Below are 23,162 nucleotides of genomic sequence, written 5' to 3'. Positions count from 1 at the left end.
CCACAAAACAGACAGACAAAAAGACTTACAATAAATAGTTGTTAGAATAAAGAGAACTACTTAGAGTAGTTTGTTTCATCATTCTTTTTTTTTTTTTTAAAGATTTATTTATTATGTACACAGTGTTCAGCCTCCATGCCTGCAGGCCAGAAGAGGGCACCAGATCTCATTACAGATGGTTGTGAGCCACCATGTGGTTGCTGGGAATTGAACTCAGGACCTCCGGAAGAGCAGTCAGTGCTCTTAACCTTTGAGCCATCTCTCCAGCCCTTGTTTCATCATTCTTAAGTATACTGCTTTTTAAATTTTTGTTTTTGTTCAACATCTATCTATTCGGTCAAAAGAAATAGTAGTGAGATCTCTGCTACTTTAACATTATAAAACCCATAATCTGAATTTTAGAAACATTTTGGCTTATCTGTTAAGTTTTTACTGTTCTGAACATGCATAAAAATTTATTTGCTTTCTAGGCCAGCATGATGGACCACTGCCCAGGCAGCATGCTGGACTATTACCAGAGTCTCTCATTTGGGCATATATTGTCCAGCTGAGTTCTGCTCTGCGTACTATTCATACAGCAGGTTTGGCATGTCGAGTAATGGATCCAACCAAGATTCTGATAACTGGCAAAACAAGGTACTTAGCATTTTGAATTTTTGAATCTGGGTTTCTGTCTTTTTTTAAATTTATTTAATTTTGAGTCTGCAACTGTTCTGCCTATATACATGTATGCATACTACATGTGCTTGGTGCCCAGGGATGCCAGAAGAAGGTATTGGGTTTCCTGAAATTACAGATGGTTGTGAACGCTTCCGAAGTTTAGCAAGGTATCTGGGAATAAAGAGACAGTATCAACACCACTTTCTCGTGTAGAGACATCATTCTCAATATGGCCATAAATCATCCTTAGACTGGAAGACTCTACCTGCAGAGCTTCAAAACTGTTCCTCAGTTTGCCTGTTTGTTTGTTTATTTTGTTGGACTTTTTTTTTTCTTCCTTTAGCCGTTGATTTTTCAGAGAGGGTTTCTCTGTACCCTTGGCTATCCTGGAACTCTTTCTGTAGACCAGAATGACCTTGAAGTCACAGAGTTCTGCCTGCCTCTGCCTGGGATTATCAAGTTGCTAGATGATTGTTGTTGGTTAAGTTCCAAGCATTGAGAATAATACATTGAGGAAGCAAAGACCTTAACTTCACCTAACTTTTTAGTTGCTATAACTTTTTTGAGAGTTGCTTTGAGCAGCGCAGCATACAGAACTGAATATTGTAGCTGGACCTTGGGGTTCATATCTATAGTCTCATTATTTGGGCTGTAACATAGACCTTTTGTGTGCACACCCAGTAGAAACCAACAGCAGTAAAGCCCAAGGGTGTCCTGGTCTGTGTTTTCTGTTACTTGCCGAAGAAGTTCTTGACTTTCTGACATTAGACTGTGCTGTGACACTTTCCTCTTAGTCTGGTGAAGCCACAAAGAGGTTTGAGTTAATGTATGTAATATGCTTGGAACAGTGCCAGCTGTGTCCTTAGCAAGTGCTGGGAAGTAAACAGTTTCCTTTCATGAGTAACTCAAAAACAGCGTTATCATCCTGACTTTTACAACTACAATCACACCATTTAATATCTCTCAGTCTTAATTTCGTTATCTCTGAAATGGTCGGTTTTGTGGGTGGGGAGGATGGAAATGAAAATTACAGTTATTAACATTTTAGGATTTTTTTCTTAATATTAGGAAATGTTAAATATTCATTAGTATATACTGAGAGAAGTATAATTATTTTCTTTGAATTTTTTGGTCCTTACAGGTTGCGAGTAAATTGTGTAGGAGTTTTTGATGTTTTAACATTTGATAACAGTCAAAACAATAATCCTTTGGCATTAATGGCTCAATACCAGGTGAGTAAGAGTTTTTATGGGTGTTTAAAGCTTATTTTTTTTTTGTTCTTTTAAGTTAACCTTGGTTTTAAAGTATTCAGGGTTTTACGTCTCAATTCATTCTTGAGTGGTGTCTTAACCTCTGTAGTTTAATTAGTGCAGCCTTACTGTTGAAACAGACAGAATAAATAACCATTAATCCAAGCAGAGACTAGCTGTTTAGCAATGAAATGTATTTGTCTCAGTCAGATGAGTACATTATATTAGATGATCTTACTTGTTTCACTTTTTCAGAACTACTAGTTTTACTAATGCTTGTCTCACTGTATTATTTTCAAAGAAGTGACATCAGAGCACCCTATTCTGTGTTTTTCTTTTGTTGCTATTAAGTTGTCACTTCTTGCATATTACCAGAATTTATTGTTCTCTAAATTCGTTCTGTTACTGAATCAGTATTCAGACTCCACAGTGTTCTTAGCTATTTTGTTATTTATTTCCTTATTAATATACTACTGTGTAGAAGTACAGAAACCCAACCCTGAATCTGGGATTGTAGTTCAGTGGTAGAGTGGTTCTTAGCATACTCCAGGCTCTGCATTTGATCGCTAGTACTGCAGAAAGCAACAGAGAGACTGTCACTGTGAGGAGTAGTAGGAGTAGGTACTTATTTGGATTACTGTGTAAATACCTTGAGTATTTAAAGTAAATATTTATTTTAGTCCGTTTGTCATGCAGTGCTTCACATTGAGATCTGTAACTGTCATTAAAGTTGATTTTTAGCCCTGGCGTGATGGTTCACGCCTATAATCCTAGCATTCAGAAGGCAGAGGCAGGTGGATCTCTGTGAGTTTGAAGCCAGCCTGGTCTACAGAGCGAGTAACAGGACAGACTTCAAAGTTACACAGAGAAACCCTGTCCCGAAAAAATGCAAATAAATAAATAAATAGGCTGACTTTTAGTTCTTTGTGTAAGAAGTCATATTTATTTGTGTTTAGACGATTGTTTACCCGAGGTTTGGTGCAAGGCAGAATGGTTTCATCACATGAAGACATACTTCCCCTTGTTCTCCTCTTTTCAACTTTTGTTTGTTTCAAAAGAAACTTTTAATTTACTTTAGTGTAAAACAAAATTTCAGAACAGAAAGGTAAGAAATAGAATCCTATGTAGTCTTCGGTCTTCAGCCTCATGAAATAGTCTATGGCCATTGAACTACAAGCCACGCTGTCTAGGGTATAGTGACACTTTTGCACACATTCTATGTACACCTTTTCTATCTTAATTCCTCTTGGCTGTGCCTGCCTTACCAGGCTGCCTTGGTTGGCACTGGCATCTGGTAGGCAATGTGGGGAAGAATTCTGATTCACATGCACACACATCTCCAGAAAGCGATTTCTTTCATCTAAGTGTGGTTTATCCCATCACTTTTTTTGTGGAATGTTAGTTGTTAGTGACTTTTCTTCTGCTGTGTTATACTTACTAAGTAATTAATTGGCCTAATTTTTTTTTTAATCCCAAAAGTGACTGATGAACTAGGTGTAGATAGTTCATGCCTCCAGCTATAGCACTAAGGAGGAGGTTGGAGGTCAGATAATGAGTTTGAGATGAGCATAGTCTATCTTAAAAGTTAGCCAAAATTGTAACTGAGTATTACTAAGTACTAATGACCTGCTTATGTCTAAGAAAGTTGTACCACTACATTTTTGAGTAATATTTAGAGCCAGTACTACCAGAAATCTAGAAACATTTCACCCATACTTTAAAATGAAGCTCATGCCTTAGATTTATCACGGCAGTTTTTAATAGAATTGTTTTTTTTTAAATTAGTATTGGACTACGAACCATACATATAGCCTGTTTAACCTTCAGCACCAAAAACATCATTTATGAATATAAAATAAGACTAGTTTGAATTTTATTTTCTGAATCACTTTTTTTTTGCAAACTGATACTATTTCACTTAATTTATTGTGTGATACTTTATAAAAGGGGGGAGATTACCTTGAATTACAAGTGACCGACTATTTTATAAACCTGGGCTTTTTTTTGTAAGTCAGAAACTGCTTTCATTTATAAACTCTGTCAGCTTTCAGCCAATTGTCACTTTCTTTATTTTTCAGTAAAATGAATTTATTGGGTTTCTTTCCATTTTTTGTTGTTGTATATATGTAGGCTTTTTATATAAATTATTGTAATGAGGCATAGGAAAGATTTAAAGATGGTCCCAAAGGGGGCATGTATTGACAGAAAAGGGCTCAGGAGAGAGGGAAGGGTACATTGTTTCTTGTAGTCTATTCTCATAGTCTGTTTCAGACGCGTGACTAGAGACTGACTTTTAGTCAGATAGACTTAAGTAGAGCCATAGATAGAATCAGAGACAGAAACACGAAACCAAGAATCAGGAAGAAACTGAAAATGATTTGGGGGGATATATCCTGAATTCAGCAAGTGGAGGCAAAACCTGATGGAGGTAAGAAGCAAAATAACGAATACAAAATCATTTAGCTGAAAAATAAGGTTAAAAAAAAGTTCCCAAGTTTCTAATGCCAAAATCTCTTAACTAATGAGGACTTTTTTATTAAAAAGTAAATTGTAATCTGAACTGGATTATATCATATGTATATTTTATTTCTGAAAGTGAATGTTTCCATCCAGAGTCAGTTTTAGAGAGGAGGGAATATTCAGAATAGACATTTTGTTTCTTTAAAACCTCATAGTTCTCCAGCTGGCTTGGGCCTTTGTTTTCACATAGGGAATAATAAAGTATTCTAGGAGGGAGGCATCATATGGGATGGGGCCAAACTGAGACTTGTTTCAGAGGATAGGAGGCTATCTTTGGCACAGGCTGCTAACACACCGAGTACGCTGGATTGAAACCATGTAGAAATGCCCAATATTCCATATTATTCAAAGCTAGAATTTCTGTAATTTCATCTGTATAACTTGGGATGTTTGCTTATTTTTAAGGTGACTGAAATGACTCCAGGTCATTCGTAGCACTCCGACCAGACAGGCATGATAACACCATCCTGTGCTACTGCCTGGGCTAACTCTGGCATGAAACCCAGACTTCTTCCAGCGAATTCAAAATATTTTATAAAGTTAGTCAGTTTTCCTGATCATAGAAGCTCATGTGTAAAATGTCAGATCCACAGTAGTAGTTTTGAGTAAAATGTTGAGTTTGAACAGTTAAGTGTTTTTAGTAATACAGTTTGGTTTAAGCTCTATTTAGATAGCGTGTTAAGGATAGCCATCTTGTGCTACAGTTCACTGATGATTGCCTTACATTCCTGGCTTCCCAGACACACTCATTTCATAGCTTTTCAGGCCACTAGAAACATTATCAGTAAGGACTTTAAGAGATGCTACCCCCTAGAACATCTCCCTAATGGATAACACCAAAATGCAGACAAGGAGGAGACCACAGGGCATCATTTTTGTTTGGTTTGTGTTTAAGTTCCTCGGGTGATTTTAGTGTATGACTAGATTCGCAAACTCCCGTAATAAACTGATGCTTGGGAGATGAACGTTCATGCACTAATTGAGATGATACTTCAAATTTTTAAGCATTTATGGAAACCCTCAATAGAAGGCTGGGCGGTGGTGGCACGTGCCTTTAATCCCAGCACTTGGGATGCAGGGGCTGTCGGATCTCTGTGAGTTCGAGACCAGCCTGGTCTACAAGAGGTAGTTCCAGGACAGGCTCCAAAGCTACAGAGAAACCCTGTCTCAAAAAAGAAATCCTCAATAGAAATTGCTTCAAATGTATTCCATGCGTAAAGCAACTACATTCTTCTAGGAAAGTGATGGTTGTGTTGCAGAGGGCTACTACTGCGGGGGACCATTCTGTTTCATGGAGTTGTAATAAGTATGGGAATCTTTTGGGATCAAGCAACCCTTTTACAGTGGTTACATATCAGATATCCTAGGTATCAGATATTTACATTACAGTTTCAACAGTAACAAAATTAAAGTTATGAAGTAACAATAATTTTATGCCAAGTGATGGTGGTGCTTTAATCTCAGCACTTGGGAGGCAGAGGCAGGTGGTTTTCTGTGAGTCCGAGGCCAGCCTGGTTTACAAAGTGAGTTCCAGGACATTCAGGGCTACACAGAGAAACCCTGTCTTGCAAAACCAAAAAGAAAGAAAGGAACGAAGGAAAGAAAAATGGAGGGAGGGAGGGGAAAGGAATGAGGGAGGAAGAAAGGAAGGAAATAATTTTATGGTTGGAGTTCACCACAACATGAGGAACTATATTAAAGGGTCACAAAATCAGGAATGTTGAGAACCTGTGTTTTTGAAGGAAGGCTTCAGGGTAGCTCATTTAAAAAAAAAAAAAAAGAAAGAAGAGAAAAAAAAGAATTCAAGGCATATTGTATTTGTGAACAAAAAATAAGTGTTTTGGGAAACAAAGATGCAGGGTGTCGTTGAGGTCTGTTCTATTTTGATGTTTTATGATACGTGTGCTCTGAAGTCAAGTGAGTGCTTGCTTGTAGTGTCTTGTCTTCACATTCCATATTGGATTCATGAAATGAGAAACCTATCTGTTTAGCACAGCATTCCTAGCACGTAATGGCCTCCTGTTCTGTGTAACGGGAAAGTATCAGCTGTATTTAAATTTTCAGAATAAAAATACAAATTTTGTGGCAAGCTAGATGGCTCAGCAGGTGAAGACATTTACTGTGTAAGCCAGGTGACCTGAGTCATCTGGAGCCATTGTGAAGGTGGAAGGAGAAAACTGACTTCAGGGTTTCTTGCCACCTATAGCACATTGCCGCCACTCCCTAAAGCTGTTAAAGCAGAAGTCCATAATTGGAATAGCGGTGTTTGTTAAAGTGTGGTCCTTTCACTAGGAGACTTGAAAGCTCTAGATATTTGGGGCTTATGCATTAACTGAGACTGTGAAAGAGTGGCTTGGAAATCTTTTCTCAGGTCATAGTGATTCTAACAAGTAACCGTGCTGAGAACCTGCCCTGGGCACTCTCTCTGTGTGTTTATGATGTGCTTTTCCTGTTAGGAGTTTGGTGTTCAGTGTATTAAAAGTGTACCTGTGAAGTAGAAATTAAGTTATGTTTATTCTCTCATGTCAGCAAGCAGATCTGATATCATTAGGAAAAGTTGTGTTGGCTTTGGCTTGCAACTCTTTGGCAGGAATTCAGCGAGAGAATTTACAGAAAGCCATGGAATTGGTGACAATCAACTACTCCTCTGACCTGAAGAACCTCATCTTGTAAGTGTTAACATATCATGAAGCAGAGTGGTCCTCTGTGATTAATATAGAGCTTTCCATAGGAGTCTCCCACTGTTTAGAGTCAAGCAGACACAAACAGCTGCTGATGTCCTAATCTTTATTGCTAACTATATATTTCTTACAGTGAATTCATAAGCCAGTTTGTTTCGATTAGGCACTTGGTTGGAATGCCCTTTAGAGGTTTTTGGACACATACTCACCTCCAGCTCTTGGGTTACATTAGTTATATTTCAAGAACACCATCACCATGTATGTAGCTCCCAGTTAAGTCATGGACAGTACAGACAAAACATTTTTGCCATCTCTCGAGTTCTCTTGGCCGGTATTGCTCTAGATAATGAGAGATACTGTCGTGCAGCCTCCTTCACTGTCCAGTTATGTATATGAATCTCTGGTCCAGGAGTGCAATTCAGAGAATGGAAGAGTCCAGGAAATCTTTAAGTTTGGAATGAATTTGACTTAAGAGAAACCCATTGTGGACTACTATCACCACCGAAGGACCCCTTACTAACCTCTAGTGAGAATGTCAGAGGGAGGGCAAACAACCTTGATTACAGCTGAGTTAACTTAGGGGGAAAAGATGCTAGGACAACTCTAATTTCCCTATTATGTTCTAAAAGCCAATAGAATTTATTGATCCTAATCAATAGTCTCTTTTAGCTTTCAGTGATCCCTTCTGCTCTTTCTGTGTAGCCCTGGATGATCCAGTTTCTTTTTGGACCAGCCCTGGGGTATGGAACTGGGGGATGGAGGATGGGGCTGCCCACCTGTTCTTTGTTAAACTGGCTTCCCTGTCTTGCTTGTGAGACACTGGAAGCCAGTGCTTGCCTGGGACCTAGAAATAATCAATTAAGATGATGCAGCTTTTGGGGGAAAAAGTTTTTAGTATGATTCTAGTATTAGTTTGCAAAATCCAGATTGTTCTGGACAATTACAGAATATAATCTCTAAATACTCCCTTTTGAAAAGGTAGGAGCTGAAGGTAGTAATTAAATTCACTTTATATTAACAATTATTGAAAGTAGATAATGATATGTGAGGCTTCATATACAGTTCTTTTTAGCCGTCCTTCTCTAGTGACAATATACTAATGTCTATAGAGCTACATAAGGCACTTCTGAACTTCTTGACATGAATTGCACTTAATTCTATAATATCTCTGTAAATGGGGTATCATTATTAGCTCCATTTTAGAGACAAAACTGAGGCACAATAAGGTAGAGTAGGTACTTTGTCAAGGTGTAACATAGCTGCTAACAGGTTTTAGTATGATTAGGTAAATGTAAATATCAGTGCTCACAGTGGATAACTAAGATAATTTGTGTGGTTATAATCATTCATCTACATATCAAAAGAATGTTTACTATATGCCAGAATGTGAGGATACTTTAATACGATATCATAACTTCCATCCATCTTTAGATACTTACAAAAGACATTTAAGGGACTGGAAAGATGGCTCACCAGTTAAGAGTGTGTGCTGCCCTTGCAGAGACCTGAGTTAAGTTACCAGTACCCATATCCAGCAGCTCAGAACTACCCGTAACTGCTCCAGGGGATAAAATCCTTCTTGTGACCTTCATGTGTATCTGCACTCAGGTGTCATGCCTCACCACCACACAGACACAAAGTTTTAAAGATGATGTTAAAGATAAAAGCAAGTGAACTGTTTGCAGGCAGTGATAAGGCCTGTAATGACAGTTTCCTGAAGCATAGCTGCAAGGAGGTGAGAGAAGGACTTCCCTTTAGAGTGAGTAGTGGCCAAGTGATTGACCATTACTGCATTCTGTACTCTTGAAAGAGCAATACTTTCTTTCTCTCTCAGTGATGATGGAAGAAGTGAACTGGTCCCTTTTTGCTCTTAGAGCCCTTAGAGCTCTCTCTATATAGAGTTCCTGGAAGTGACAGGTGACACATGAAGTCATAGAGCAGAGGACAATTTCTTTTGGACTACTACATTTTTACACAATTTAAGATTTATTTTTTAGACTAAAAAAAAAAAAATATTTTTGGTTAGGTGCAATGGCATGTGCCTGTAGTCCAAAGAGTATGAGGCAAGATGCTCACTTGAACCCAAGAGTTTAAAACTTGTTTGGGTATCGTAGTAAGACCCTATCACAAAAATAGCAGCAGGTTATCTTTGAAGAACAGGAGGGGAAATTCCCCACCCCTCAGCCTTCCAGTGTTTCACACCCTCAGATTTCACAGTCATTTCATGTAGCACCATTGAAACAAAGGGCTTAAGGGTGGAAATGGGTAAGTGTGGCCCTCTTCTAATTAAGCTTTTCACGTCTGTAACCTTGAACACACAGGAAGAGCTATCTGGACAGTTAAAATGTTCCAGGGAACAGAAGTAATACTGAAGTTTTAAAAGTTAATTTGCATGAAAAATATGTTTTCAAATTATGAACACAGATTATAGTGACAGCAACATCTGTGTGCCTGTGGCTGTGTTGTTCTTAACTTGCACTGGCCATTCATGAGATTCTTCTCTGTCTTGATAGGTACTTGTTGACTGACCAAAACAGGATGCGGAGTGTAAATGACATCATGCCTATGATTGGTGCTCGGTTTTATACTCAACTGGATGCTGCTCAAATGAGAAATGATGTCATCGAGGAAGACCTTGCTAAGGTAGAGTCTGGTTACAAGTTACCATGTAAATTGGCATACAGTACTCACTGTGCCATCTGGCTGGGACTGCAATACTCTTGTCCACACTGGGTGTTAGTTTAGTCTCTAATGAATATCCTATTCATTCTTGACTTTACTATAATCATGTAACCAAAGTCTTGATTTTGTTTAATGTATTTTAAATACTTCCTAGAATTGATCAGTTGCATAATCTCCCTGAGTATGACTGTACACAAAATAGGCATATGTGTAAGAATGGAACCCAAAAGTGTGGGTGTTAGAATTTACTGCATTAGAATAATATGGGTGCAGAAGTACCATTTTAAAAACTTTCGTTTAGCTAGAACATTAACACTCTCTCTTTTTTTAAAATGTCTTTATAGGAGGTTCAAAATGGAAGACTATTTAGACTTCTAGCAAAATTGGGAACAATCAACGAGAGGCCAGAGTAAGGATTTACAGTATTTACAGCAGGTTTTAAAACCAAAGGAACTAATTTGCATAAGGAATGAATGGACTACCTAATGTTTTTATTTGGAAAAGGAATAAGTTCTTAATGAAGTGACCTTAATACTGCTAGCCATTAAAGAGCTGTTTCAAGCCACAGCCCAAGTGTGGTTGTTCTTATGACCTTGTATGCCATATTAGAAATCAGTTGTGTGTGCAGATAAGGGAAGGCGATAGCAAGTACTGTCTCATGTAGGAAGCCTGATCTCATCTGTTTATCTTGGTCAGTTGGAAGACATTAGAACTCTCTTGGCTGTAGCATTTCTCTGCTTTTCTATGAAAATGCATTTTTACAGATCTGTCATGTTGTTAATAGAGGAACATCATCATTTCATGCTGTCCCAGTTCAGCCTTGCTTTTAAGTTAGAGTTATTAGACACAGAGTGTGTGTCTGCACTTTGTTAATTCTTGAACCAGGCTGAACAGAGTTGTAGTTGTGACTGTCTCTGGTCTCATAGAGGCAGACGATGACTGGTGCAGACCACTGCTTGTGGGCTTTCTTTTCTCCCATGGAATTAGAACCTACTTACCTGTTTGTTTGTTTGTTTGTTTGTTTTTTAAGATTTATTTTTATTTTACATATATGGGAATTTTGTCTGCATGATATCAGGCATTACACGCATGCCTGGTGTCTGAGGAGGCAGAATATGGCATCAGATTGCCTGAAACTGGAGTTGTAAATCACTGTGTTTGTGGGTTTTGAGAATCAAACCCAGGTCTCCTGTAAGAGCAGCCAATGCTTTTAACCACTGAGTATCTCTCCAGCCCCACATGGCTGTTTTCAAAATGAAGATTCTAAATTAGGATTCTCTCCCAGTCATCTTCCTAAGAAGATATGTGTGTTAACCAGTTCTTGAAATCTTGTTTATAGCATTTTCATGTCTTCACTCCTGTACGTCAAAATGTTACTCTTCTGTTCTGTGACTTTGTCTCAGTATTTAGCTCATCCAGTGACACATTTCCTATTTTCAGCGTAGCACTCTCCACTGTCCTAACGTGGATGTCTGAGTTCTCTGTTCTTGGGGTTGCCTTGCTGAGAGTGCATGCCATTCTCAGTGAAGCACAAGGGAAGCACAGTGACAGCTCTTCTGGAGTTTTCTTAGTTGTTCCCTTGGGGTCGGTAATTGTTTCATGTAACATCAGTTTTCTTCAGCATTTTACAGTGAACTCTGTGTCAGAGTTAGGAAATAGTTTGAAAAGTCCATGGTAACCTAGCAGTTCATTCCCACCTCCTGTTCTCATCCAGCTGGTTGTGCCTCACGGCTGCCACATTCACACTTTAGGCCTGGCACATCTTCTCTCTGTTTGGGGTGGCGGGGTGGTCCATCTTTGTTTTTCTCTTTGGAGTAAAGGCCCTGTTGCTTGCTTTCTTTCTCTGATTTATTTTTAGTCAGTGGAGCACACCCTTTTGTAGTACACACCTTTCACAAGGGGTGAATCCATGAGTCTTTTGCAAAGCTAAAGTTGTCTTTGTTCCCATTTTTACATATTATTAAATGATTATATATAAAATTCTGGATTATCCTTATAAAATTCTATTTACATTTCTTAATATGTTATATATGAGTTTTCAAAAAGTTTTGTGGTGAAAAATATCCTCACTCTTCATATCTGATATCCTTAGTCTACCAGTCGTCCCAACCCTGACTCGTTTACTTGTGAAAATTTTATATATATATATTTCTAAGGTTAAGAGTACAAATATATTGTTTACTTACCCTTTTAAAGTACATATACATTGTTACTTCTTATTGTATTAATTTCTGCTCAGCTCTATTTGTAATTAGGCAGAATCCTATATGATACACCCGTCTGACCTGCTTCTCCCTCTGGATGGAGGCATAGTTCCTGTTTAAGAGAACTAGAGCTGGGTGGTGATGGTGCATGCCTTAAATCCCAGAACTCTTGAAGCAGAGGCAGGTGGATCTTTGTGAGCTCAAGACTAGCCTGGTCTGCAAAGCAAGCTTCCAGGGCAACCAGGGCTGCACAGAGAAACTCTGCATTGTACTCAATAACCAATCAATCATTCAATAGATGAGAGAGAAAACTGGAGACGAGATAGGTTAGCTACCTGGTCATGTACTGTGAACCACATCTGTACAGACAGGGCGCATCCAGAACTGTGCCCTGCACATTGTGCTACCCTATGCACCATGTTGTCTCCAGTGAGAAGTCCAAACAATGTTTGTGGGGCGAGGGTTGGCTTAGTCCATGGAGTGACAGTGGAATCTCCAGATGTCAGGTGTTGTAGAATAATTTGGTATTGTTCTTGAGAAGTCCTAACAATACTTTCCTTAAAACTTAGAATTTTGTCAGCTTGATGAGAAAGAAGTTGAATTTCAGTACTGTTTTTCTCGGAACTTACTCTTTAAGGAGCCTATTTGAGGATCTTTTATGTCTTTGATTAATTTTTATTGTGTTGTCTGATCCTTGTCTTTGGGAGCTAATCATCTCTGAGTCTTGTTGGACTTTTCCTCTGTAGATGTTTATGTATGTGACCAAATTGACCAAAGTTTCTTTATGACTCTGAATTCGGGTTAAGAACAATATTTTATACTTTAAAATAAATGAATGATCTCATTCTTTCTCCTAAAATGCTTGTGACTTTTTCTTCCCAGTCTGTCAGTGCTGACTTTGTCCTCTCTTTTCTCCCGTAACTCCATCTAGACCCAATGGCCTTTCTTAGTGTGCTTTCTGCTGTCTTGTTCTTGCTGACTGCAGAGCATGCTTCTATTGGGGCCAGCAGCCTCGGCTTCCTCCTTCCAGGACAGGTTCATGTTTCAGCTCTGTCGTACCCCTTCTCGTAGCACTGTGTAGTGGGGCAGTCCCTGCTTTCTCTGCTTACTGGAGTCACATGTTTCCTGCTAGACTGCAGTCCTCAGGTCGCTGAAAACTACAAGTGGTCTCTGGTTCTTCAGTTTCTCACAGTTCCTTACACCTTTTGGTGAAGTGTGAAAAACAGGAAGGTACCTTTTCTTTTTTTCTAAATATTTACCATTTTATGCTCCTTGGTAAAGTGGAAATTTGCCTGACGTCTCTGTAACCTAGAGTATGGACAGGGGAAACATTTCCTTACAGGCATGGCCAGAGATGTTTAAAGACAATTTTTCCTTTTTTCTCCTTTTTATCTAGTTGTAAAGATTGAGTAGTATATAAGGGATAATTGTTCCTGTGAATTGAATGTTGAGAAATGTCATTTATGTATGTAGGGTTGGTTGAAGTCGGTGTTTTGTTTGTTTGTTTGTTTTTAAGCACTTTACAGAACCTGTCTTAATTTCTTATTTACCAGGGAAAATTGAGTTAAACTTGAGTCTGAAAAATATGGCCATGTGCACATAGAGTGATATACTGAGATCAAATATTGATTCCCCAGGTTTCAAAAGGACCCAACTTGGTCAGAGACTGGAGACCGCTATCTGTTGAAACTCTTTAGGGATCATCTTTTTCATCAGGTCACAGAAGCAGGTGCTCCCTGGATTGACCTCAGTCACATCATTTCCTGTCTTAATAAGGTAATTAGTAAGAAAACCCAGTAGTTTTTAGTAGGTTTTTTTGTTATCTGTGTGTGTGCGTGCATGCGCGCATCATGCCCCATGTTCACACACAGGGTCAGAAGACACTTTGGAGTTCATTCTCTCTTTTCTGCAGGTGTGTCAGGCTTGGTGGCAAGCACATTTACAATCCTATAATATCTCATCTACCATGTAATTGCATTTTTAAGATCTTAAGGGTAGTATTACAACTTGGTAGAGTTGTGGTGTATACAAGTACTAGGAGACTGAAGACAACAGGATTTATACCTGCTGTACTCAGTGAGGAATTTAAGACAGGACTCTTTCTTTCTTTCTTTCTTTCTTTCTTTCTTTCTTTCTTTCTTTCTTTCGTTCGTTCGTTCGTTCTTTCTTTCTTTCTTTCTTTCTTTCTTTCTTTCTTTCTTTCTTTCTTTCTTGTTTTTATTTTGTGTGCATCGGTATTTTACCTGCATATATATTCCTTGTGTGTCATATCTTGGACTTAGACGGTTGTGAGCTGCCATATGAATGCTGGGAATTGAACCTGGGTCCTATGGAAGAGCAGTCAGTGCTCTCAACCTCTGAGCCATCTCTCCAGGAATGTCTGATGCAGTGGTTCTCAACCTTTCTAATGCTGTGACCCTTTAATGCAGTTCCTTCCTTAGGTTGTAGTGACTCCAACCATAAAATTATTTTCATTACTACTTCGTAACTGTAATTTTCCTGCTATTATGAAACATCGTGTAAATACCTGTTATGCTAACCCTATGAAAAGGCCAATCAATCCCCCCTCAAAGGGATTGTGACCAATATGTTGAGAACCACTGGACTAGAGTTTTTGTTTTTCATTGTGAAAAACATCTTTTACTGCAATGAAGTGTCACAAGATGGCTGCATTCCTCTTTTATACTTTGTTGACATGTCATTTTTTTTATTGAGTAGAACAATGAGTAATAAAAACTGTGTATGGTATGACATGCATGCATGCATGTATGTTTGCATAAGTGTAGATGCGTGTACATATGGTAAAAGAGACCCTGTCTCAAGCAAGGGGGGAAGGGAAAGAATGACAAATTGTCCTCTGGCCTCCATAACATGCACAGTGGCACACACACATGGGAGGAGGTGTGTTTGAGAGTAAATTATAAAAGCTTATGGTTACATCAGGTGCTAACAAAACAATGGTCAGGTGCCAGATCCATTCCATGGCCATTTTTGTTTCCTCTTTCTTTTCTAAATAACTTATGAACTGACAATAGTTTTTCATTTTTAAAAAGTGGAAAGACAAAAGATTAAGCAAAATGTAAATATGACCCCAGAATGACCTCAGTAGCTAGAATGGACAGAGATCAAAACTGGTGCTCATAGAGGAAGCTACAGAAATACATGGATAAGAAATGTTTTAAAAGTTAAAATGGCAAAACAGAAAGGTACTCGGTTGACATGGAACTGGTGTAGGAGGGCCTTCTGTCTATGTGTTGCTTTCATTGGTTAATAAAGGAAATGCTTTGGGCCTATAGCAGAACTATAGGGGAACAGAGCTAGGCGGGGAAAACAACAGAATGCTGGGAGAAAGGAGGCAGAGTTAGGAAGAAGCTATGGAGCTGCAGGATACAGATGCTGAGAATTCTACCTGGTAAGTCACAGCCATGTGGCGATATACAGATTAATAGAAATGGGTTAAATTAATACAAGAGTTAGCCAATATGAAGTTAGAGCTAATGGGCCAAGCAATGTTTTAATGAATACAATTTCTGTGTGGTTATTTTGGGGCTAAGCTAGCTGGGCTGCCTGGACGAACAAGCGGGCCCTCCTCCTACATGGAATTGCTGGTACATTGTTACAACTCATTGGTGACATCTAATTGACATTCTTTGGAACACAGTTTGACTATGGATACCATAGTACCATGAAGTATTTCTCCTAAAGAATACATATTCTTTCTCTTCTGCACTGGTGTTCATAATATGCAAAATGGAAACTATTGGGTAAATAATTACAGAGTGCTGAGTTGACTGAAGATAGTAATCAAATACATTTTGAACACTAAGGCAGGAGGACGAAACATGGCATTTATCGTTGTCAAAAATGTTGTCCTAAAATGATTAAATCAGTTCTTCTCCTCAATATAAACTGCATATTTTTTATACCTTACTTCTTTCAGCTAGATGCGGGTGTGCCAGAAAAAATAAGCCTGATTTCCAGGGATGAGAAGAGTGTTCTGGTGGTGACGTACAGTGACCTGAAACGCTGTTTTGAAAATACCTTTCAAGAACTGATTGCGGCTGCAAATGGTCAATTGTAGTACTTACTAAAATGTCCACAGGGCATGGTGAAGGCCCAAGCCTACAGCCAGTTGCACTATGGTGAACGGTCCTTCGTCTCCTGCCAGCAGGAGAATGAGCAGGAAGGAGTGAAGCTTCTCGCACTTGGGTCAGGTGCACTGTTACTTGAGAGGAAGAATGTCTCACTTTCTACGTACTCTGGCTGCCACAGGCCTCTGAAGAGTTATGTCAGATCAAGGTCACCGTTTGGTGAATGATGCTCCTGCTTCTGTTTTTCCACTTGTGTATGCACTAATTTTAATTTTTTAAAGACTTTTTTTTTTCTGATCTTTGACCTCTTGCCACATTGTATACTTATTAAGGGAACTATTTGCAAGGACATTGGGAAACAAAAAGAGGCAGCTTTTTGCCACTGAGAGATGCAGAATTTGCTTTTGGGGGATGGGCCAACTCAGTAGTTCATAGAAGTACAGAGTAGTGAATAGTCCTTATGAGTATCGTATGCAAACTCTGCGTGCCACCTACCTTAGCTCAAATTGAAGCTTCTGTTGTGTTTAAGAACACACAAAGAGAAATATCAGTGAGTTGTCAGATATGAATTTTCCTTTATTTGTTAATTTAAATCCTTTTCCAGGTAATAATTGAACGGTAGCTGAAGGAGCAGGCCCTGCTCTTCTCCAGGTTCATCCAGAGCCACCTTCAAAGAGCCTGCCAGTCAGATACACTTACATTGATGCAATTTTTAATAACAAAAAAGAAATTGTGTTGAAGGCCTAAAGTTAAGGAGTTATATTACTTTAGGGTCTTTCCAGTTTGCTTTTTTTGCCTTTGTACTACAGCTTTATAATGGTACTTTACACTGGATACAGACTCAGAGACTGTTGAGAAGGTGAACTGAGCACAGCAGTCAGTGGTCTGATCTCTGCAGTCCGACCCTGGAGGGGCACTTCTCTGCTGTGCCTTTGCACTCACTGCTTAACCCAAAGGAACAGGACTTTTGATAAAACTCACTCTGCAGGATCATCCTGAGAAGCCCATCTTACAAGTTTGCAATTTTCCTCCTTGAAACTTTGTTACTATTTGGACATACAGTTGTCGCCAAACTTGAGTATTCATGGGATTTGTGGTCACTTCGATATTGAAGACTGCCAAATACATAGGGATTTTCTCCTAAGGCCGCCTTGAAGACTTCATCTCCTTCCCAGCACTGAGTGTTCAATTTGCTCTAGGTGTGCAGCAGGAAGAAAATGTGGAGGAGACTCAGAAGGTCAGGACAGACTCCAAGCACTTGCAGCTGATGTTACTGTCTTCATTTTTTAACAAGCATACATATTTGTATATTTCAGAGAAGTTTTTAACATTTCTCTGTCCACTTTTTATAAGCTTTAAATGATTTCTCTCTGCCTTGAGATTTGCATCAAGAAAAAGCACCTCTCTTCACTGCAAGCTTTGGAGACTAGAGACACACTTCACATGTTAACAAGCACGTCTGCATCCACGAGTGGTCGCATCAGTTGTTAACGAGAAAATCAATTATTGCATTTGATCTGGATGGATTTTTAAAGAACATAATGTTCAATATTCAAAGGATAATGAGCATTTGCCACCATGATGTTCCTTTTGTTTAAAAGGAACAAGAACTTTCGATGTAACACACAAGAGTCTTTATCATTAGCTCATGTATTTGAGGAAGAGCAGCTGTCTTTTTATATGTTTTTTGACAAATCATATTGTAATTCTTTTGTACAAAAAAGAACTACTTGTATTCTAGAAGAAATATGAAATGCTTAATTTATAAGCGGGCTGGAGATTTTTTCCAATATTGTTTTCTTTGAAAATGAAAGGGGATCATCTATTTTAGTTTTGGGGGCCTGGGAACTTTTTGAAAATTTTTATTTGTGGACCAATGTTATGTGAATGCTAAAGAAGGGCAGGGGTAAATTAGGGCTTGAATCTCTCGTTCCGCATAGACCAGCAAACTTCCCCTCTGCGAGGCAGGTTCACATCACAAACCCAAGAGTCTGCATCGGAAACGCTAGTCCGCTTCAGCCCCTAGTAACCTCAGGGCTTGGTTTGGGTAGTAAAGATAGTCAGCTGAACGTTTTCATGAGTAAATATTGTCAGCCAGAAAACAGTTGGTGTCGGATAAATGCATATTTTTTTTAGCTTTGTTTTATATTTATTTTTCATTTCACTTTTATTGGGAATGGTTTTCAAAAGAACTCTTGAGTTCTGCTTTGGTGTTTTTGTGGGGAGAATTTTTTGTTTTTTATTTTTTCTTTAATTTTGGGTTTTTTTTTTTGCAGGGGGTTGGGGTTTTTTTTTTTGTTTTGTTTTGGTTGCTTGGTTGGTTTTTTTGTTTGGTTTTGTTTTTTGTTTTTTTAAAGGGAGCCCTCTTTTTCCACAATGTAAACCCACTTAGGAGGTTGTCTGAAAGTTAATATTTAGTTCATAGGAAGACTTTAATATCTGAGAGTATTGAATTAAGGATGTGAACTCCCCATAACTTCCTGTTATGACAGACACAGCACGGAAAGGACAACCCTTGAAATCATGTAGTGTCACTTATTTCAGCTGTCTGTGCCTATTTTAAATCCTGTTAGTGTATTTACTTCATTGCAGATACCTTTGAGGGTGCCCTTGTATTTTGTTTTGACCTTGGTTCTGTCATTTGGATATCAACATTGTCCCTAAAAAGCACCAGTATGTTAAGTTCTAACGTCACAATCCCAGTATCTGTTGCTCATCTGTAACCCTATTTTCAGTCTCTATGTGTATAGCAGTATTTTTTAATAAAGAATTACAGAGATAAACTTGTTTCTGTTCTGTTATTATTATTATCAGTTCATATAGTGGTGTTGGTCTTGATTGGGTTTTGAAAATTACTATGTATTTTGAAGAACTTCTGCCTTTGGGTAAAATGGTAGCAGATTAGATTGGTGGTTTATCAGTTACTTTTTGATTTGTCTCCTGTGTCCTGGGTCGGTGCTGAAACTAAGACTTCAGACAGGAGGAGATTCTGTGTGAGGCTGTGTAAGAAACTACTTACCTGACGAGACAGAACGACATGGAGCTAGTCCGCTCCCCGCTCTGGGGAAAGACCCCAGGGCCTCACAAAAGCTAGCTGTGCAGCTTCCACTTGAGCTGCACCTGTAGCTAAGCGTGCCTCAGTGCTCAATTTGCCATGTGGAGGAGAGAGACTCTTTGCCAATTTCTCCCAAAAAAAAGCATTCCTCAAGGATAAGTTGTTAAAAAAAAGTTGGCATTTGTTGAGCTTGAGTAGTATTTTATTGTTGGGTTCCCCTACCCCCAATACGTTTAAAGTTTCTGTGATTTGAAACTATAGGATGGAAAAGTAGTCAAGACTTGATGCTCAGGGTGAAGATGGCAGAGTGATCAGGAGAGGAGATTACTTCTAGCTGAGAGACTGGCAGATGGCCTGACAATAGGGCAGGGGGGCGTTTATATAGAAAGTAATTTGTAGATAGCCATGGATCCAGATAGGAATAAAAATGGAGACTAATTTGGAAGGTTTTTTAGGAAACTATGTTGTTAAAGCCAGACCAGTGTCGCATTTGATGAAATCCAACAAAAGCAATGGTGCAGCTCTCAGTTCCACCTCCCTGTAGTCTTACAGCTCGCGGCAGTGGATTGTTCTACTTCTAACAAGAACCCACAGGGCTCTTGTGAAACCTCCTTCCACAGAGACTGCAGGGCAGAAGGAGAAAGGTTGCTATTTTAAACCTGTGCCTTGAAGTCTTCCTAACAGCAGTGTGAGGAGGGGTAAGAATCCAGCTGGCAGCAGCAAGGCCCACATTTCCCCTGTAGTGCTTGAAGCCCTCTAACTGGCCAAGCAGCCACCCCACGGTCCCACAGTGCAGTGAACTAGGGATTCACTCCTCAGATATTTACAGTCTATTTTATGTCAGATGTAGAAGATACTTTTCTGGGGTTTGGAACTTCCATCTGTTGTCATTCCAGGGACAGTTATTTCAGTTGTATTGGCACTGAGTTAATTATGAATCTTCTAGACATGCTCTAAACTATAGAGTAAATGCACTATAGTCTTTAAAAGACATCATCATGGGTTTTGGTTGGGGGTGAGGGGAGACTAGAACCAAATGCACTTGGATACTGGCAACTGTATTTAGTATTTAGAAGGTAATTATGGTTATGAGAGGAGAGCCAGTAGTTACCGGACTTAGCAAATAAACACTTAAGTCTCAATATCAAATAATATATTTTTTTTAGCATAAGCCTCTGGCATAGAGAACATTAATATCAGAAAAATTCTCTTCTGTAGTTCTCATTTACCTGACCATGTTTGCCACTCTAGAATGTGGTGCTGCAGTTTCAGAGGGTGGCCTGGACAGAAGTCTCTTAAAGCCAATGCTGAGTGAGGACTTGGATGTGGAGTCACCAGCCCCACCGGGGAAGGACTGGGAAGGAAAGTGCGGGAGGAGATGAGTGCTGTTAGGAAAGGCAGTGCGTGACTGGACCCTTGTTCTGGCCTCTGTCCCCAGGGAAATGTGCAGATTACTCTAGCTATAGTGTGAATGACAGATGTCCCCAAGATGCTAGAGCAAGATTAGGGAGTTTATGTGGCCTTCTTAGGGAAGGATGGAGAGGTACCAGAAAAGGTACAAAGTGTTAGATTCTGGTTGTACTTTAAAGCTAGAACCAGTGTGGAGTAAAGAAAAGAATGAGCTTTGAGATTGCCAAAAGATTTCTGAATTACAGAGGTTTTTGACAGGAGGGCAGAGGTGGATCTGGAAGAGGGGCAGTTAATTAAAAGTTTGGCCCAGGGCCTGAGATTTTTACATACTGTTCTGATTTATTGTTTTACACCAAACAGCTTAAGGACATGTATACCCTGTCCCAGACTCTGGATCAGGAATTTAAGACAAGGCACAGCAGGGATGACATCTAGGCTTGTGTTTGGAGCTTTAGCCTGGGAGAGTGGCAGGAGTTGGCCGACTGAAAGCAGGACTCTACTAAGAATGTGTCTAGGAGGGGCTGGAGAAATGGCTCAGTGGTTAAGAGCATTACCTGCTCTTCCAAAGGTCCTGAGTTCAATTCCCAGCAACCACATGGTGGCTCACAACCATCTGTAATGGGGTCTGGGGCCCTCTTCTGGCCTGCAGGCATATACACAGACACAATATTGTATACATAATAAATAAATAAATATTTTAAAAAAAAAAAAAAAAGAATGTGTCTAGGAGCACCTGCCCATGTCCTGGCCCCTGGTAGAGCTTTTGGAGAGTGGGTGTGCCAAGAGGAAGGCAAAAAACAGGTCATTTCCTGGCTGGGTCACCAAGTCATGGTATACAGTAGTACCCTGATGTGTCAGGGACAGGGGAATCAGCTGTTGATGCCGTCTGAAAAACAGGCCCAGAGCACTGAGAAGAAACATCAGCTTAGCACATAGGAGTTTGGAGTTGAAGGCACAGGTCTGGTCTATACATGAAGATTGTCAGATGAATGCCATTGAAAGCCATGGAGTTGCTGGAGATACTGAGGAGTTAAGGGAGAGAAAAGGAAGAAAGGATCATCTCCTGGAATCAAAGTAAAGGCACACAAACCTTCCGGAAATGTAAGCCAAGTAAGCCCCTTCTCCCCATAGCTGCTTTGTGTCAGGGTATTTACCACAGCAGAAACGAAGCTAAAACAGATTGGTTCCGCAAAGTGAGGTCAGTGCTGGTAAACCTAACCGTGTAGCTTTTAGGTTTTTTGTGGAAGGAAAGTTAAGGGCTTTTGTTTGTTATTTTGTTTTTGAGGTAGAGTTTCACTGTATAGCCCTGGGTGGTGGGAATCCATATAGACCAAACTGTTCTAGAAGTTCTAGAACCAGAGAGACCCACCTGTCTGTCTCCTGAGGGCTTGGATTAGACATATACCACCATGTCTGCTGGAAAATTATGGTTTTAAGTTGACAAAGGGTGGCGTTGTGGTAGTAATGGTCAGCTTGATTCAATGTTGAGTCACTTGGGAAGAGGGTTTTGTCTTGTTACTTTTCTATGGTGGTGACAAAATACCAAAAAAAAACCATTTAATTTGGGGGCTCATGGTTCTAGAACTTTAGAGTCCATGACTTTCATGGCAGGCAGGCAGGCAGGGAAATAGACATGGTACTGGGGCAGTTGAGAACTTAACATCTTGATCCACAAGCACCAGGCAGAGAAAACATTAAAACACATGAGCCTGTAAGAGCCATTTTTATTCAAACCTATAGGTCTCGAGGAATTGTCTATTGGACTGTGGGCATGTGTTTGGGGGATTGTCTTAAGCTAGTTGGTGTAAGAAGACCTAGCTCACTTCGGGTGGCACCATTCCCAAGGCCAGGGCCCAAACTGCCTCGACATGGAGAAGTGGAGCTGAATATATGCGGACAGGAAGCACGCATGCATCTGTTTACCTCTGCTCTTGACTGTATGGGATAGAATTGGCTGCTTTAACTTCTGCCACCTTCACTGCAGTGGGCTGTAACGTAGAACTGTGAGTGTAAATACGTGTAAGCTGCTTTTTGTCAGGATCTTTTACCCACAGCAGCAGAAATGAAGTGTGTACATTGTTCATGTGTGAGTGTATGTGCATGTTCAGAAGCTGGATGTCTATGCCTTTGATCATTCTTGCCCTCATTTTTAGTTGTGAGCCTAGCCTTTCATGGCTGAGCCATCTCTCCAGCCCACTCTTAGCTTTATTTGTAAAATAAATTTTACAAATGGATTTTATTTAGTGTGTGAATGTTTTGCCTGTAAGTATGTATTTGTATCATGTGTATACTTGGTCTCTCTGGAGGCTAGAAGAGGGCATCAGATTCCCTTGAACTAGAATTACTGTTGTGAGTTACCACATGGGTGCTGGAAACTGAACTTAGGTACTCTATAAGAGCAGCCAGTGTTCCTAACTGCTGAGCCCTCTCTCCAGCCTCTATTTATTTGCTTATTTGTTTGTTTCTTTTGAGGTGGGGAGTCTTAGTTACTTCTCTATAGCTGCGTTAAGACACCATGACCAAGGCAACTTATCGAAGGAGGATCTGCATGTTGTTGCACAGATACCCTCCTACTCCATGCTTGTGTTACCGATGTGTACTGCTGAACA

General features: G+C 39.6%; 1 protein-coding gene across 5 annotated transcripts in view; it reads left to right on the top strand.

Annotated features, from left to right (window-relative positions):
- Pan3 (poly(A) specific ribonuclease subunit PAN3) overlaps window positions 1-18,858 on the top strand; it is a 103,534-nt gene extending 84,676 nt beyond the window's left edge. For all 5 annotated transcript variants that reach the window (XM_057763965.1, XM_057763964.1, XM_057763968.1 and 2 more), the window contains 7 exons: window positions 471-636; window positions 1,802-1,892; window positions 6,960-7,099; window positions 9,625-9,754; window positions 10,138-10,202; window positions 13,635-13,773; window positions 15,938-18,858. In XM_057763965.1, coding sequence (XP_057619948.1) covers window positions 471-636; window positions 1,802-1,892; window positions 6,960-7,099; window positions 9,625-9,754; window positions 10,138-10,202; window positions 13,635-13,773; window positions 15,938-16,078 — 872 coding nt within the window. In that variant the 3' untranslated portion in view covers window positions 16,079-18,858. The remainder of the gene's footprint in view (window positions 1-470; window positions 637-1,801; window positions 1,893-6,959; window positions 7,100-9,624; window positions 9,755-10,137; window positions 10,203-13,634; window positions 13,774-15,937) is intronic.
- Window positions 18,859-23,162: the final 4,304 nt, after the last annotated feature.

This window comes from Chionomys nivalis, chromosome 3 (genome assembly GCF_950005125.1).
Source record: "Chionomys nivalis chromosome 3, mChiNiv1.1, whole genome shotgun sequence".
In the NCBI taxonomy this organism is placed as follows: Eukaryota; Metazoa; Chordata; class Mammalia; order Rodentia; family Cricetidae; genus Chionomys; species Chionomys nivalis.
This window is presented reverse-complemented; position numbering and strand designations above follow the sequence as displayed.